This window comes from Platalea leucorodia (genome assembly GCF_965183815.1).
Source record: "Platalea leucorodia genome assembly, chromosome: 15".
Taxonomy (NCBI): domain Eukaryota; kingdom Metazoa; phylum Chordata; class Aves; order Pelecaniformes; family Threskiornithidae; genus Platalea; species Platalea leucorodia.
The window spans coordinates 3085929-3100273 of NC_138837.1; the positions used below are offsets into that span (position 1 = coordinate 3085929).

The window sequence follows — 14345 nt, forward strand, 5'->3', positions numbered from 1 at the left end:
GCAAATGGTTTTCAATAGGTCTTTGTGCTTAAATTTTAGTTAAGTAAAGCATATATAATCGGCTCCTGCCATTCCCATACTTCAGTAAAAATCCTATACGTTACCAGTTAGCTTTCTCAAGATATTAGAGTCGCTTTCAAGAGAGCACTTCAACACGGACAAAAGTCCCACTGTCTTCTACGCATCTCTAGCCGTTTCCTTGAATAAGACCCGGCTTGATCAGAATGATACACTACCACCTCTACTGATCAGTGCCTATTATTAGCATTTTAATTTTATTTGGAATTATGAATCATTCACTTAGATCACAGGCTAAAATGCTCTGTCTATCAGATGGGAAAAGTATATATATAATCTTCAAAGCAAAATCTACAGCTGCTTCAAGCAATATCCCAAAACATCTGTGCACAGCAATTAAATAACTGCAACGCTCAGTCACTAAGAGGGGCCGGCCAAACATTCTCAAATTGAAAAAGAAAACTAAGCCACCTATTTCTTGGTTCTAAACTGCCAAAGTTCACAGCAAGACCGAAATATCTGACTAAAACCTTGAGCATTTTACAAACTGTTCACAAAACAACTGAGTCTCCAGTGAGCTGATTGTCTATGTTTTTGAAGACAAGAGTATTGAAGCCAACTATTGCAGCTTTTCAGCCTTGATATAAAAACTAAAGCCTATGAAACAAAGCCATTCCACCTGGATTTGGATTCAACATGAATTTCAAACCAAGTCCAAAATTAACTTATTTTCAAATGGCACAATTTCCACAAGTTGTCTTAGGATTTTATCAAACGGAACACAGATCCTGAGCGTAGCAACTTACACGCAAGTTAAAATTATCAACGCAGAAGACTTCATCCTTGCACACCACCTCTTCCCCACCCGTTCCCAACCCTCATAAAGACTTACGCTTTTGCTACGGATCAGCACAGCTTCTAACTAACACCACTAATACCCTGACCACACTAAACTCGTCTAAGGCATTTCGAATCCATACGTTGCTAGCTGAAGTACCGCCGGTGTTAAAGGCTGTAACACTACAACACAAGGCAAATGTCAGCTGATTACAACAGTTGAAAGTGGAAGGAAACACTGCTGTAAGCCCTAGTTTCTTGATATTATTGAAAAGACATAAAACAAGTTAAAAATAGATGTATCCCCAAATAAATACTTCTACTCATATTCAGTAATCAGACTAGAAGCTATTGATCTTTATAAGAGCCTTGCAGCAATAATGAGAGTCTTCAACTCCAGGAAAAATACTTTCTAGCCTCAAGTGTGTTGTCTTCATAGAAGCCTGACATTTCACAATTTTCAAACATAAAATTCTATCTTACGCTATCCAGCCACTCTGAAGATCTTCCCCCAAAGTCACTTCAACAATTCATTTTAAATATGTACATCTACAGTTAAAAGAATTATTAATTTGGCAGCATACTTACTTTTCCTTCAGCTCATTTCCAGAATAATTAAATTTCCCCATTCAAAAAATCTCCTACCCATAGCATATCTTTGAGCTGCAAAATAAGCCGCACAGTATTTGTATACTTCAGAGCACTTCATGTTCATAAAGAAGAGAAACTGAGACAGAATGTTATCAATTACACGAGCCAGAAGTCCACGTCACTTAGATAAAAATATGTAGTAAACCAGTGTTGTCCCAACAGCTCTAACAGCTACTGAGTTAGTCACACAGTACTATCCCTGTTTTTCAAAATGGAAAGCTTTTTGAAGTTTTTAAAAATTAAGGTCACTATTTTTCCTTTATGTGACATTGAATGCTGTGATATACAGACTATATACTGAAGACGGTTGGAAGAGACACAATAAAACCCCACTGGCCCTGCGTAAGTAGCATTTGTTACCATGGGCGTCCATTTTCAGTGAAATGGATAATAAATTCAAATATTTTTAATCTTCTTAACATTAGTCAACCTGACCTAAAATCAAAGGCAGTTGAAAGCTAATTCCATTTAATAGTCATTGCCATTTCCAGAAAGAGAACTAGAGCTTCCATTTCTAAAGACTGGGGAAAGATCCAAAAATCAAAATGTAAAGCAGCTCATATAATTCAACATTTTAGCTTCATTACAAGCACCTAGACCTTTAACAACCAAAGATACATTGCTTTTTACTAAAGTTATTTGTGAAAGGAAATAATAGAATACTAGCTCATAAAATACCCGTGAAGAAGTACATTTCTGGTAAAAGCATTAGCACCACTCCAAGTTTTGAAGGCTTTTCTAAAAACAAAAAAAAATGCAAATTCAAAATGTCTGAAATCTGAAGTACTTAGCTGAGGGTTTTAGTATGAACATCTGCCCTCCACCAGCCCCAGGGACCCCCGCCGAGCCGGGTAACCGAGGTGACGGTCTGAAACTGCGCTGGCAGCAGTGGCTGGACAAAGAAAACCCCAACTTCCCCCAGCGCAGCAGCTGCCCAGCAGCCGGGCAGCTCGCTTCGGATCTTCTTCAGGTCCCTTTTCCACACGGCAGACCGCCATTATTTTATAGACTGTAACTACAGAAAGCAAAAAGCATTCTCTTCAACACCAACATAGCCACAAGGGATGCAATCAATTGGATGGGGATCTTTACACGAGTTATTAAAACAGAAGTGACTATTGGAACGTGATGCTCAGCTTCCTGCGTGACAGGGGCAGTAAGGCCTCCCACATTAATTTTCGTTTAAGCTAGCAGCATTTTAATGATTTTTAAAAGCCTTTTCTAGCAATAAATGGATCTCCTTCTTAGTGAAGAGAGTCCATGTCACAGAAATCAATATATTAAAAAAACCCCCACAAACCACACCTTGTACCGTGGCTACTGTTCTTTAGTCTGAACGTCCAGTCGAGAGATCTGAAATCTTTTTCTTCTGTACTGAAGAACCCTCTAACTTCATGTTTCTGATCTCCATATAATTGCTTAAGGACTGAATGGATTTGGATTGACCAGGATTAAAGATACAAGGCAGGGGGATAACTTCTAGTACCAGGATTAATAAATTGAATACTATCGTAAGAAGTTATTCATAAACATTAACCTCCCTATAACTGCAACTTATTTCACTGTAAACACTTGCCCAGTTTTATGTTCTACATTAGCGTATACAACACTTCTGCCAGCTGCATTTGCCTGTGACAGAAAGGAACAGTTTCATAACTAATCTGATGTCCTGACTAAAAGCCCACAGAAATTTTAAGATATAAAAACCACATCAAAGCTCAAGAGTGGTAATATTAACTTCACTATTTAATTCAAATTTATTTCATACTGGACATAATAATAATATTCACATGGCAAGCATAAATAAATGAGAAATAAATGGCAGGAAAAACCGTAATGCAAAAAGGATGCTATGGAAGTATGCAACTCTGAGCTGAGAAACTTCCAAATATCGTAGTTGCGGACGTCCTGTACGCAATGCAATTATCTCGAACGGGGTAACACAGCCTTCCCAGCCAGCCACAGACACAAAAAGTGCTCTAATCGTGAGATATCGTCAATATTTGAAATCCGCATCTGAAAGTGCAACGTAAGAGCCCTATGTTATCTTTCACACCTCTGCTAATTGTTCTTATCTGTGGTATAATGCCACATAAACCACTTGCAGCACCCAGGTCTGCTCATTCTCCAAAACCTCCTTAAAAGTGTCAAAATTGCCACACTGCTAAAAATCCCAGAAATATGTCGTCAGCCTTAGAACAATTAAACGCCATCAGAGCCAACCTAACGCTAATTTAAATAACACACTATGGATACAGAGGTAGCCACTGGATTATGTATTATGGATAGCTTTTCTCCCCCGTTTTTATGGATCGGGCAAACTCCAAACGTGTCATACGCTTTCTGCTTGCCTCACTACCGAATGTGTCAATGTTCTTCTTGAAGAAAATGTCCCAGTCTTTCCAAGTCCCAGTTTCTATAAGCATCTTTTTCCAACACCTTACTTTCATGGCCTATAACCGAACTTAGATGTTAGAAAAATTCAGTTCATTGAAACTTGTATTTTTTACACATTTATGCTTTGGAATTCAGAAAAATCAACATGAAAAATTAACTTCTGAGCAACTAACTTCTAAGCTATAGCTACAAAAATTTCTGCTTGAGCAGTTTAACAAATCCTACCAAAGCAAACCAAAAAACAATTAAACCATGTCCTTTTTTTTCCCCTTATAAAAAGGTCTCTGATACGATCTTAATTCCAAAAGGAAGTCACTTTTATGTTACCATTGCATGTTATCAAAAACACTGCAAACACCTTCTGTTTTTCCTAATGTGCTTTCTGAGTTGTGACCCCAGGAAAATGTTAGCGTCAACTGCAACGCAAGCTTTACAGTTGCCAGTTTTAGACAAACCGAGGTGTTCAAAAGGCATAAAGCTTAAAAACTACCAGTGTTTTTATAGTAACTTAAAAACAATAGCACGTAACCTGATAATCAGATCTGTGACGGCATACATCATTAATTCCATCTGTCCTAAGCTTTCTACCAAGAATTGTTGAAGAATTTATCACGCCACACTCAATGTCTGAGTTGACTGGATCTCTTTCACACATGGATTTTATGTGAATTTTATACCATGTTACTTAGTTGCATGAAGTCATCTTGTTGTAGAGCAAAAACGCTCATTTTTGCTGTTTCCCTCACTTATAAAAACAAAGTAATAACGTATTTTTCCAAGTTTCAGCAGCATAAACTCTTAAGTGTTCTTGCCCCACCGAGCCTACTGGAGAGATAGCTCTACCAGCTATTTTTATAAGAGATGCAGGACTCAGAAATAAACCACCATAATTTCTCATGAAGCAATTCTTTTGATCTGTTCCATCATATCAATGAGTTCTAATCTCTCAAAAAACTGTCAGTTCCAAGTATAAATCATTGTGTACAACACAGTTTACAGGATTACAAAAATAACTTCACTTCACCATCAGAGACAATTAGTGCCAGACTCTCCTCTCCTCGCGTTAGGGTAGGGACCATTTCTTTACCATCAAACTTACAAAACCTGTTCAAAGAGGACCACCTGATTATGATTTGATAAAGAAAAATACAGCAATCTGAACAAATTTGACTTATCCCTTGAACTGGAGGAGTGGATACACCCCAGATCTTATTTTACCTCCAGAAGCATGAAGAACTGGTTTCACATGGAAAGAAAGCCAAAGCATCACGGTAAACAGAACGAAGCTTATTCAAATTCTGAGTAGGATTTCACTGGTATCAGTAGCTGTTCACAGAATTATTTACTACTGCATGAATGTCCCCTAAGCTGCAGATCATGAGCAGAAGCTACACAGTCTCAGCAACTAAGACCACCTGCATTATAATAAAAACACTCTTTGTTGGTTCTCATTACAGAACTGTATTATAAACTCCGTAAGTGATCTAGAATATTACACATGAAAATTTACATACAACAGGCAGAAAAAAAACACAAGCTAAAGACTTCGTTATGCTGCTGGTGAGAGTGACCGAACTCTCATTATCATATCTTTTGATCAAGCACAAAGCCACAAACCTGGAGGAAGCAGAAGAGACAAAATAATAATTATGGGATTCTTCACCCCTGTAAACTTCACACAAGTAATATTCAGTGTTTATGAAACAGGCATTACTACACAAACAAATGTTTAACTATTGAATATTTACAAAACACAACAGCTTTCTTTAAAATATTTTTACTATGGAGCTGAGAAGAAAGCTGACAAAGAACAGAAGCAGGGAACCCAGGGATTTAGGCAATTCAGCCCAGGAAACTTGCTCACACTGCCTCTACCAACCGGTAACTGTGGGTAGCTATTACGGTACTGTAAAACCTTCTTTAACAGGTAAGTATTAAGTACTTCAAAGACCAAAAAGAGCCACAACTTGCATTTCCCCTACAATGCATTACATTAGTCCTTGGCTTTCCTGCCTGCCTCTTGCCAAAGGTCTCAGGCTAACGTTAGCGTGAAGTCTGGAAGCCATGCAAAGCTCCTAGCCCTAATAACGAAGTGAAGCCCACCAAGTTCGCTTTGAAAAATCCAAATTTTACAAGCTGTTTTAAAGAAGCAACAACTTTTGTTATGGAAAGGGTTGCAAACAACCCACTTGCTCACAGCAACTGAAAAACTCCCATATATTCCTTCCATATCTAAATTTTAACATTATAACCGTGATGATGGAAAACATAATTTCTACACATAAATTAATGCTGTACTAACTAAACCTGCTGAGAAATCAAATTTTTGCGTTGTCATTGTCTGTTTTCCCAAGGTGTACCAAATGAAAACGGACTAGTTGTGTTCGTTCTGCCCGCTGCTGCTCGGAGCCCGCGGGGACAGCGGTGCTGGAGGACCGGGGCCGTTTCCCTCTGCTCGGCTTTGTGCAGCACGTGGCCCTGTCGCTGCTTGGCAATCTGGTTCGTGCCACGGACCGCGAATCCCACGGACGGCTTGCCAAGCCTCTGTAAACCTCCCACGCTTGCCTCCTGTGAACTACAGTTCCACAAACTCAGCAGCACCCTTGCTCCTTGGCCACTTACATGTTATGAACTGTATTTTCACGCTGCGAGTAGAATTCCTTAAAGTGCACATTTGGTTGTAATCAAAGTTTGCTGATGAAAAAGATAATTCTGTTCTAAACAAATTCCATTCCCTAAACTACTGTCTCAGCTAAACGGACTTTATAATCCCTCAAGTGTGTAGAAGGTTTCCAGATGTTTGTGTACAGACTTTTAGAGCGATCCGTGACAGTACTCCCAGATTTATTTGGGGAGAGGGAGGGGGGTGACACCAAATGGGGAAACACCTTCCTTCACAGCATCCTTCCCCTCCGTCTTCTGGCATTCGGACAAACAGTTTGTCGTGGTTTAACCCCAGCCAGCAACCAAGCCCCAGGCAGCTGCTCACTCACTCCCCCCGCAGCGGGATGGGGAAGAGAATCGGAAGAGTATAAGTGAGAAAACTCGTGGGTTGAGATAAAGACAGTTTAATAGGTAAAGCAAAAGCTGCACACACAAGCAAAGCAAAATAAGGAATCCATTCCCTCCTTCCCACGGGCAGGCAGGTGCTCAGCCATCCCCACGAAAGCAGGGCTCCATCACGCGTAACGGTGACTTGGGAAGGCAAACGCCATCGCTCCCAACGTCCCCCCTTCCTCCTTCCCCAGCTTTACACGCCGAGCGTGATGCCATACGGTGTGGGACAGCCCTAGGGGCAGCTGGGGGCAGCTGTCCCGGCCATGTCCCCTCCCAGCGTCTTGTGCCCCCAGCCTGCTCGCTGCTGGGGTGGGTGAGGAGCAGAGAAGGCCTGACTCGGTGTCAGCACTGCTCAGCAGGGACCAGAACATCCCTGGGTTATCAACACTGTTTTCCGCACAAATCCAAACCACAGCCCCATACCAGCAACTGTGAAGAAAATTAACTCTGTCCCAGCCAAACCCAGCACACGGTTTTAAGATCTCCCTCTGAGTCCATCTGTGACAACCAGGGAGCCACCACAGACGGACAGGAGGAGCTATGGGCTTCCAGAAACAACCCATTCAGCCCAATTCCTGTGCAAGACGCGGGGTTGTCTCTCTAGCAGCATTTGTGTTGAAGAGAGAAGGTAGCTGTGCTCAGTTGTTTGGCTACCAGAATTCTCTTTTCATGGCCAGAAGGGAAAAAAGGAGGAATGCATCATCAAATGAAACAAAGTCCAAACTAGGACTTCAACTCCAAATTATGTGTCATGCATGCTCTCAGCAATTTGTTCTTGAGAAGAAAAAAGAAAGGATGAAGAATTTTTCTACTTACATGCCAGCTTAGATGTGGAGAATTCAAATATCCCGTAACAGTAAATAGGAAATACAGGTTTCGGGTAAAACCTGCAGTGATGAATGACTTTTAGTGACAGCCTACACTAGAATCAAATTCCTGTTTTTCACCATTCCCACACTTCAGCATGAGCTTAGCCTTACTCAGATGAAAATGAAATCCAGGATACGCACCAGCATTTGAAAGATTAAGGCACAAAATTATGTCAATTCATATATGTCAATTCCAAATCTATCATTTCAGAAAAAACACTCTTAGCCTCTTGAAGGCAGTTATGGAAACCCTCTGTCAGATAAGAATTACTTCAGGACATAAGACAGTGTTTTAGTATTATAAACAAAGAAACATTTTTTTTCTCTCCACCAAATTGACCGGAACTAAAGCTAAAATAACAAAAAAGCTCCCAAAAACTTTCATCTGCCTAGTAAGATTTCATATCACAAATTCACAGTTGCTTGGTAGCTGCCCAAGACCCACTGAACAACATCCAATATCTTAACACAAAAAGAAAACCCTGAGAGACGACAAGTAATGTATTAAGTTCAAATATTATTCAAAATGATAATCACATAGGAAACCTTTTTAAACCCATCTCTCTATGAATTAAAGAGGCTTAGAAATGTCTAAGTATTTTGCAATGCTATTCCAGAGGTAATGGTTACTACATGACAACGCCTTGCAGGAGCCATTTAAAAAAAAAAAAATCAAACTAAATTTCCACAGGCCATGGTGCAGCAAAGATACACACACAACACCCCCAAAAAACCTTACTCACTGGAGCTAACCAACACCGCAAAACCAAAAGCCCCAGCAAAAACATATTTTCCTACTGTTCATGGCATCTAACTTCTATTAAAATAAATCTGAGCAAGCCTAAATGTAAGTGAAAAAACTGGCAAATGCTGCTACAGCCTTCTCTACGCTAGGGATCACACCACTGTCGTTATGAAAGGTGGGTTTCTTTTCCAAAATTTTTAGTCAAAGGAAAGCCAAATGCTTATTCAAAATAAGTCCGCGTTGTCAAGTGCATAAACAGACTTGCTGTTAACCAGTTAACTGGTCCAAAACGTACAGACACAACCCTGAGTTCTGGAGCCCCAGAAGATGCTACCAAGAACCAGGGGGCCACAAAGCTTCTCTGCAGCGTAGGATCCATGCCAGTCAATTCTAATTTAGGATTAGCTTTCTTTCGAAACAAAGTCATAACATAAATAGTGCGTCTCCATGTCTGGAATACCCATTTTATCTCTGATCACTAAAAAGTCTTCAGGAAACATTACAAACAATTCCAGCAACTGAAAAATATTTACATGAGGAAATGCCTGTTCAGTTCTTTTAAGTTATCAACGTTTTACTAACACCCTCCCAAAATTCCCACATTTTTTAAACGTCATCTGATAAATGGGGTTTTTTTGGTCTCTTATTGCTTGTAATGAAATACCTACACTAATATTAAACATTATATAAAACCGTGATTTTCTATTTTCCCCACAACCTTTAAGATGATGAGAACACTGACAGAGCTGGAAATATTAAAAAGAAGAAATATTTTAGAAAAATATTCCAACAAAGATTCATATTTAACTGCAGGAATGGACTGCTTTTCTTCAGCCTTGTCACAAAGTAAGCTACTGCTAATCCATTAAGCATATTATGAGTTTGGCGAATTAGACTTAGATTAACAGGGCTACCTCATTTTCCAAAACAAGATTTTGCACATGCTTTTATTATATGTTTTGTTCTGGATAAACAACAACCCACAAGTATTCTACCATATTTCTTCATAATGAAGCTACTTAAACTCAAGATGTATCTAGCAGCAAAAATTCAGAATAGACAGATAGATCTAGTGCAAAACAAAAAAGCTAATTTCAATAGGTGCCAGGAAAATACTGTACAAATGATACTCCAAGAATCCTTCTTTTTCCATGTCTGACTGTAAAGGTTTATGACAACATAAAGGAAAGAACTCCTCTATCACCTGCAACTTGCTGTTTAATGTCACAGAACACAGACAAACTGTATCTGTTCATTCAACATTTCTTTTATATACAAGAATGTTGCTGATCATAAATGGATTGCTTTTTAGTTCATTTGAAACCAAAACCACAATCTGACAAAAAAAAAAAAAAAAGTCCTAACTGAGCACACAAAGGGTACGAAGGTCCGAGCATCCGCTGGCCAAGATGACTAGACAAGGAAGCACACTAAAGCCTTCCCGGCCTGGAGGGACGCGGGGCCTGCAAGCAGGGACACACAGTTCTGCGGAGGAAAGGCCGCTTAGCTAAAATGAGGATTTACACGTTTTGAGGTATGCATTCTTCACAAGAACAATCTGCAAGTGTTCACCACTTGGTTTGCTGACTGGACAGTGTTAGGTTAACAGTTGGACTTGATGATCTTAAGGGTCTTTTCCAACCTAAATGATTCTATGATCTCACATATTTCCATTATTCCTGTCGAAGGTACCAGGAAACATACAATATTACAAGAGAACAGAATGTCATATTCTTGATATTTAAAACAAAGGTGATTAAAGCCCAATTTAATTACTCCTGGAATGGCAGGGGAGACAGAAAAAGCAAGAACAAAACCAAGCATGACTTCCCGATAAAAGTGATCTTACCTATTCCGTAGGCTTTAGCACAGATCCATTGTAGATTAGCAGCTATTTTTGCTCTGGCTGAATCATAGAGCTCCAAAGGGACAATCTCCACCGCACTATCTGTCAGGGCATCCATTTTTCTTCTAGTACTATCTCCACCCGCACAAACATCAACATCCACCATCTAAAACACAAACAAAAGGCAGCGGAGTTTTACACAATCGCATTTTTAAAACCGCACAGGAGAGGAGCTGGCTGAACGGCTCGCCAGCGCGCGTTATACCCGGCACAATACGGCGGGCTGAACGCCACAGGCCCGGCATCCTTCGGGATTGTCATCGGAAGGGCTTATTTAGCGACTGAAAATCCACTCGGAAATCAAAGGACATCCGAGCCCAGAGCGAGCATCCCTTTCTTTGCAAGCCGCGGATGTGCTGACGGAAAGCCCTCCGCGGCGGCTCGCCTTCGCCGAAGAAGAAAGGCGCAGCCCATCACCTGCCCGACCGCTGGAATAAAGAAAGGCCGGGGCGCTCCCCCGCCGCCCCCGCCCCGCCGCCCCCCCGGCCCCGCACAACGCGCCCAGGTACGGCGGGGCCGCGCCGGGGGCAGGGGCCGGCCGCGGGGGCAGCACCTGGGGCTCCTTCCCTCGCCTCGCCCGGGAGAAGCAGCAGAGGTTTCTCGCCCGCACCCCCATGCCCGCGCCGCCCCGCCCCGCTCCGCTCGCCCCGCCGGGCGGCGGGAAGCCGCGCCGCGCCGCGCCGGAGGAGGGCAGGGGGGACGGCGGCTCCCCCTCCCCGCCGCGGCCCAGCCCGCATCCCCGCCCCCACCCGGCAGGAGGAGGAGGAGGAGAGGGAGGAGGAGGAGGAGGAGGGAGAGGGGCGCAGCCCACCCGGCGCCGGGAGGCTGCTCCGCACACGGGAGCGGCCGAGCCCCCGCCGCCGCTCCCCCCCCCCCGCCGCGGCCTACAGGCCCCGCCGCCTCACCTTTCCGCGCTACCGCTGCCTCATCCCCGGGGCGGGAGGGGCGGCCAACCGCCCGCGGCCCCGGCGGCGCTGCCGAGAGGCGGGGGGGAGGCCCGGCGGGCCGGGGCCGGCGCCGGTGCAGGAGGGCGGCCGGGAGGGAGGGAGGGACGGGGAGGGAGCCGCTGCCGCCGCCGCCGCCGCCGCCGCCGCCGGGCCGGGGCTGCCAACGCTCGGGACCGCGCGCATGCGCCCGCCTCACGCGCGCGCCCTCTCTCCCCCCCGCCCTTCTCCTCCTCCGCCTCTCCCGGGCCCGGGCCGGCGGGGAGAGCGGCACCGCGCAGGCGCGGGGCCCGGCCGCCCGCGGCCCTCGCTAGGCAACCGTTGCCGGGGGAACGGGGACCGGCCCGGGGCTGTGGTAGCCCGGCCCCGGCCCGTCTGGTGGCCAGCTCCCGGGGGCCGGGGTGAGCCCGCCTGAGCCCCAGGCCCGCTCAGGCCGCGGTCTTCCCCCTCCTGAGGGAGGGAGTCCAGCCGCCTCCCCGGGTGGCGGCCCCCAGCTGTGGCTTCCAGGCCCTGGCTACTGTTTCCGAGCACCGGGGTCCACCATGGGCGAGTGGTGATGGAGAAGGAGCCGCTCTGGTTAAACTGGGGTGAGCGGCGAGGGTGGCTTGAGCCGCTTCCCCAGCCCTGGTGCGCAGCAGCCCTGCCCGCAGGCCCTGCTCCCGTAACGGGTTGAGGGAACCAGCTCGCCTGCGGGACCGCGGGGTTTGCTCCCCTCCTCGCCCCGTTGCTCCCCTCCTCGCCCCGTTGCTCCCCTCCTCGCCCCGTTGCTCCCCTCCTCGCCCCGGCAGCCTGGCGTGGCTCTGCACAGCGGAGTCACAGCCTGCCGTCTTCTTCACTTGCGCTTCTGTGTTACCGCAGGGAAGCACAGAAATGCCAAAAAACTTTGTCTTTTGGTTGTAAATCACTAGCTGCGGAAACCCTCAGGTACACAATAAAGTCCACTGTAGTAAAATCAGACGCTTGCTTCATCGCGTGAAGGACTGAGATCTCTCTCTGCTGCCAACCACACTTGACGAAACACTGGTTGATAATCAGCGATACTTTTCTTCAGGTTATTACCAATAATTTCCCCCAAGACTCGATGTATCTGCTCGTGATCAAAGGATGTCACAGACGGTTTTCAGGCAGAAGCCTGGCTTACGCAGCCTGTGTGTTTCTGAGCAAACAGAGAATTTCTTCACCTATTTTACGTTGTGATCCATAGATAACAGCAAGAAGCGTTTGACAGGTATAATACGTTGATTATTGTTCTTTGCCGGGTGCAGTTAGGCTATCGAAACCACCTGAGGGCCACTCGGCTGGGTGCCGTTGGGCACTTGTCTGCCACCCTCCGCGCAGCGGCCGGTGTCCTCCGCCCGCAGGGAGAGCCCCAGCTCATCCCACCCTCTGCTGCGCACCGCGCTCGCTCGCGCGCCGAACCAGATCCTGCAGATTGACTCCCTCGACAAGCCAGTTTCAGGGCTCATCTGAAAAGCGAAGCTACACGATCAAGTGAGTAGAGGTTCGAGCCTTTAACGCCCGCACTGGGTAGATGAATTATCTCAATATCCAGGTACTGAAAACGTGTTCGTAAGTTTATCTGCACAACAGTGATAGCAGACTGACCTTATTCTACCTAATTTTCTTTGTTATGATTGTCATAAATTATTTTTTGCTGCATGTAACTGGTAGATTACATAACTGTTTCAAAATCATTAAAGATTAATTTGGGTCTGTCTTAAGATTCAACATTTATTTCCCTGTATCTTTTCAAAGTGCAAGTTCTGCTGTGTGTCATCAGGAAACACAACCTGGCGTTCAAAGGTTGTCCCAGCCTCTGTCACTCTTGCATATTGCAAGATTGCATGCAATTAAAGTCGACGTCCTTTGCAAACAACTTGCTACTTGTTTTATAATCTCCATTCAAAGAGTTTGGTTTTCAATACAGTTTTTACAGGCTGTTGCTTTGTGACATTGCCATTATAACAAGCTGCTCTTGTTTTTAGATTAAGCATTAAGGCCCAATCCAAATCGCCTTAAATTCAAGAAGAATGTTTTCATTTACGTGGTGGATCAGGCATTAAATGGAGGGCAGAAACAGAACGGCCCTTTGCCTCTTAGAGCAGGTGACTGGTATGCGAGGGTGAAGGTGCGACCGGGAGAAAACTGACCTCCTTCTTCCTCTGACGTATTTTTGCTAGAGGTAAAGAATGGATCCAGTTGTTAAACTTCTCAGGATCACTTAGGAACAAAATAGGTTTTAAGAGGGTGGCAGGCTACCCCCGCCAAACCAAGCCGGTATTACCGGGACTCCTGAAACTCTCAGAATAAAAAAGTGGAAAAGTTTGGCTCAAGAAAATGAACGTTGTGGAGAAAAAGCTGAGGGGGGAGTGTAGTGGGAAGGAGAACGCTCTCCTTTTACAGGCTTCTGCTGTGCTTGGGATCCTGGCCTGGGAGTTCCCTCTTGTTCTACCCCTTTCACTCACGCAGCGCTGTGCTCCAGATCTGCGTTTCTGTATCGCCGCCTGCCACTCCGACGTGAAATGAGCTGCCGCTTCTTCCTCTGCGGCAAAACCCTGAAACCCTGTTAACTTCGGGCGTTTGCGTGTCCTGAAGTGGAACCTGAAATGGACGTCTGGGGAGACGCTGCAGCTGATGATGAAGCGGTTTGTCAAGAACTCGGCACCATCCCACACCAGCGTCCTCAAAATTGTCCTGGAGATAAAAAGCCTGCATTTAAAATGGGAGGGTCATCAGTGGATTGCTAAACATGTTTGCTTTTTCCATGAGAAAATAAATGGCTCTCCCTTATTCAATAGCTGCAAATTCATCTTTCCTTTGCGTGCCACTCGTTTCTTTCCTGTACTCCACTGTAAACACGCTCCAAGGCTTTTCTTCTGGAAAATGTTAATACATTGCTTTTCTGTATGAAATCATTTTCC

At 44.8% G+C, this 14345-nt stretch overlaps 1 protein-coding gene across 3 annotated transcripts in view; it reads right to left on the reverse strand.

Annotated features, from left to right (window-relative positions):
- CAMSAP1 (calmodulin regulated spectrin associated protein 1) overlaps window positions 1-11469 on the reverse strand; it is a 29429-nt gene extending 17960 nt beyond the window's left edge. For 2 of the 3 annotated variants that reach the window (XM_082327522.1, XM_082327520.1), the window contains exons 1-2: window positions 11386-11469; window positions 10424-10586 (exon numbers count right to left, since the gene is read on the reverse strand). In XM_082327522.1, coding sequence (XP_082183648.1) covers window positions 10424-10586 — 163 coding nt within the window. In that variant the 5' untranslated portion in view covers window positions 11386-11469. Of the gene's footprint in view, window positions 1-10423; window positions 10587-10685; window positions 10721-11385 lie in introns of those variants that run through there. The other variant, XM_082327521.1, reaches the window with a different exon arrangement.
- Between the last annotated feature and the right edge of the window lie 2876 nt (window positions 11470-14345).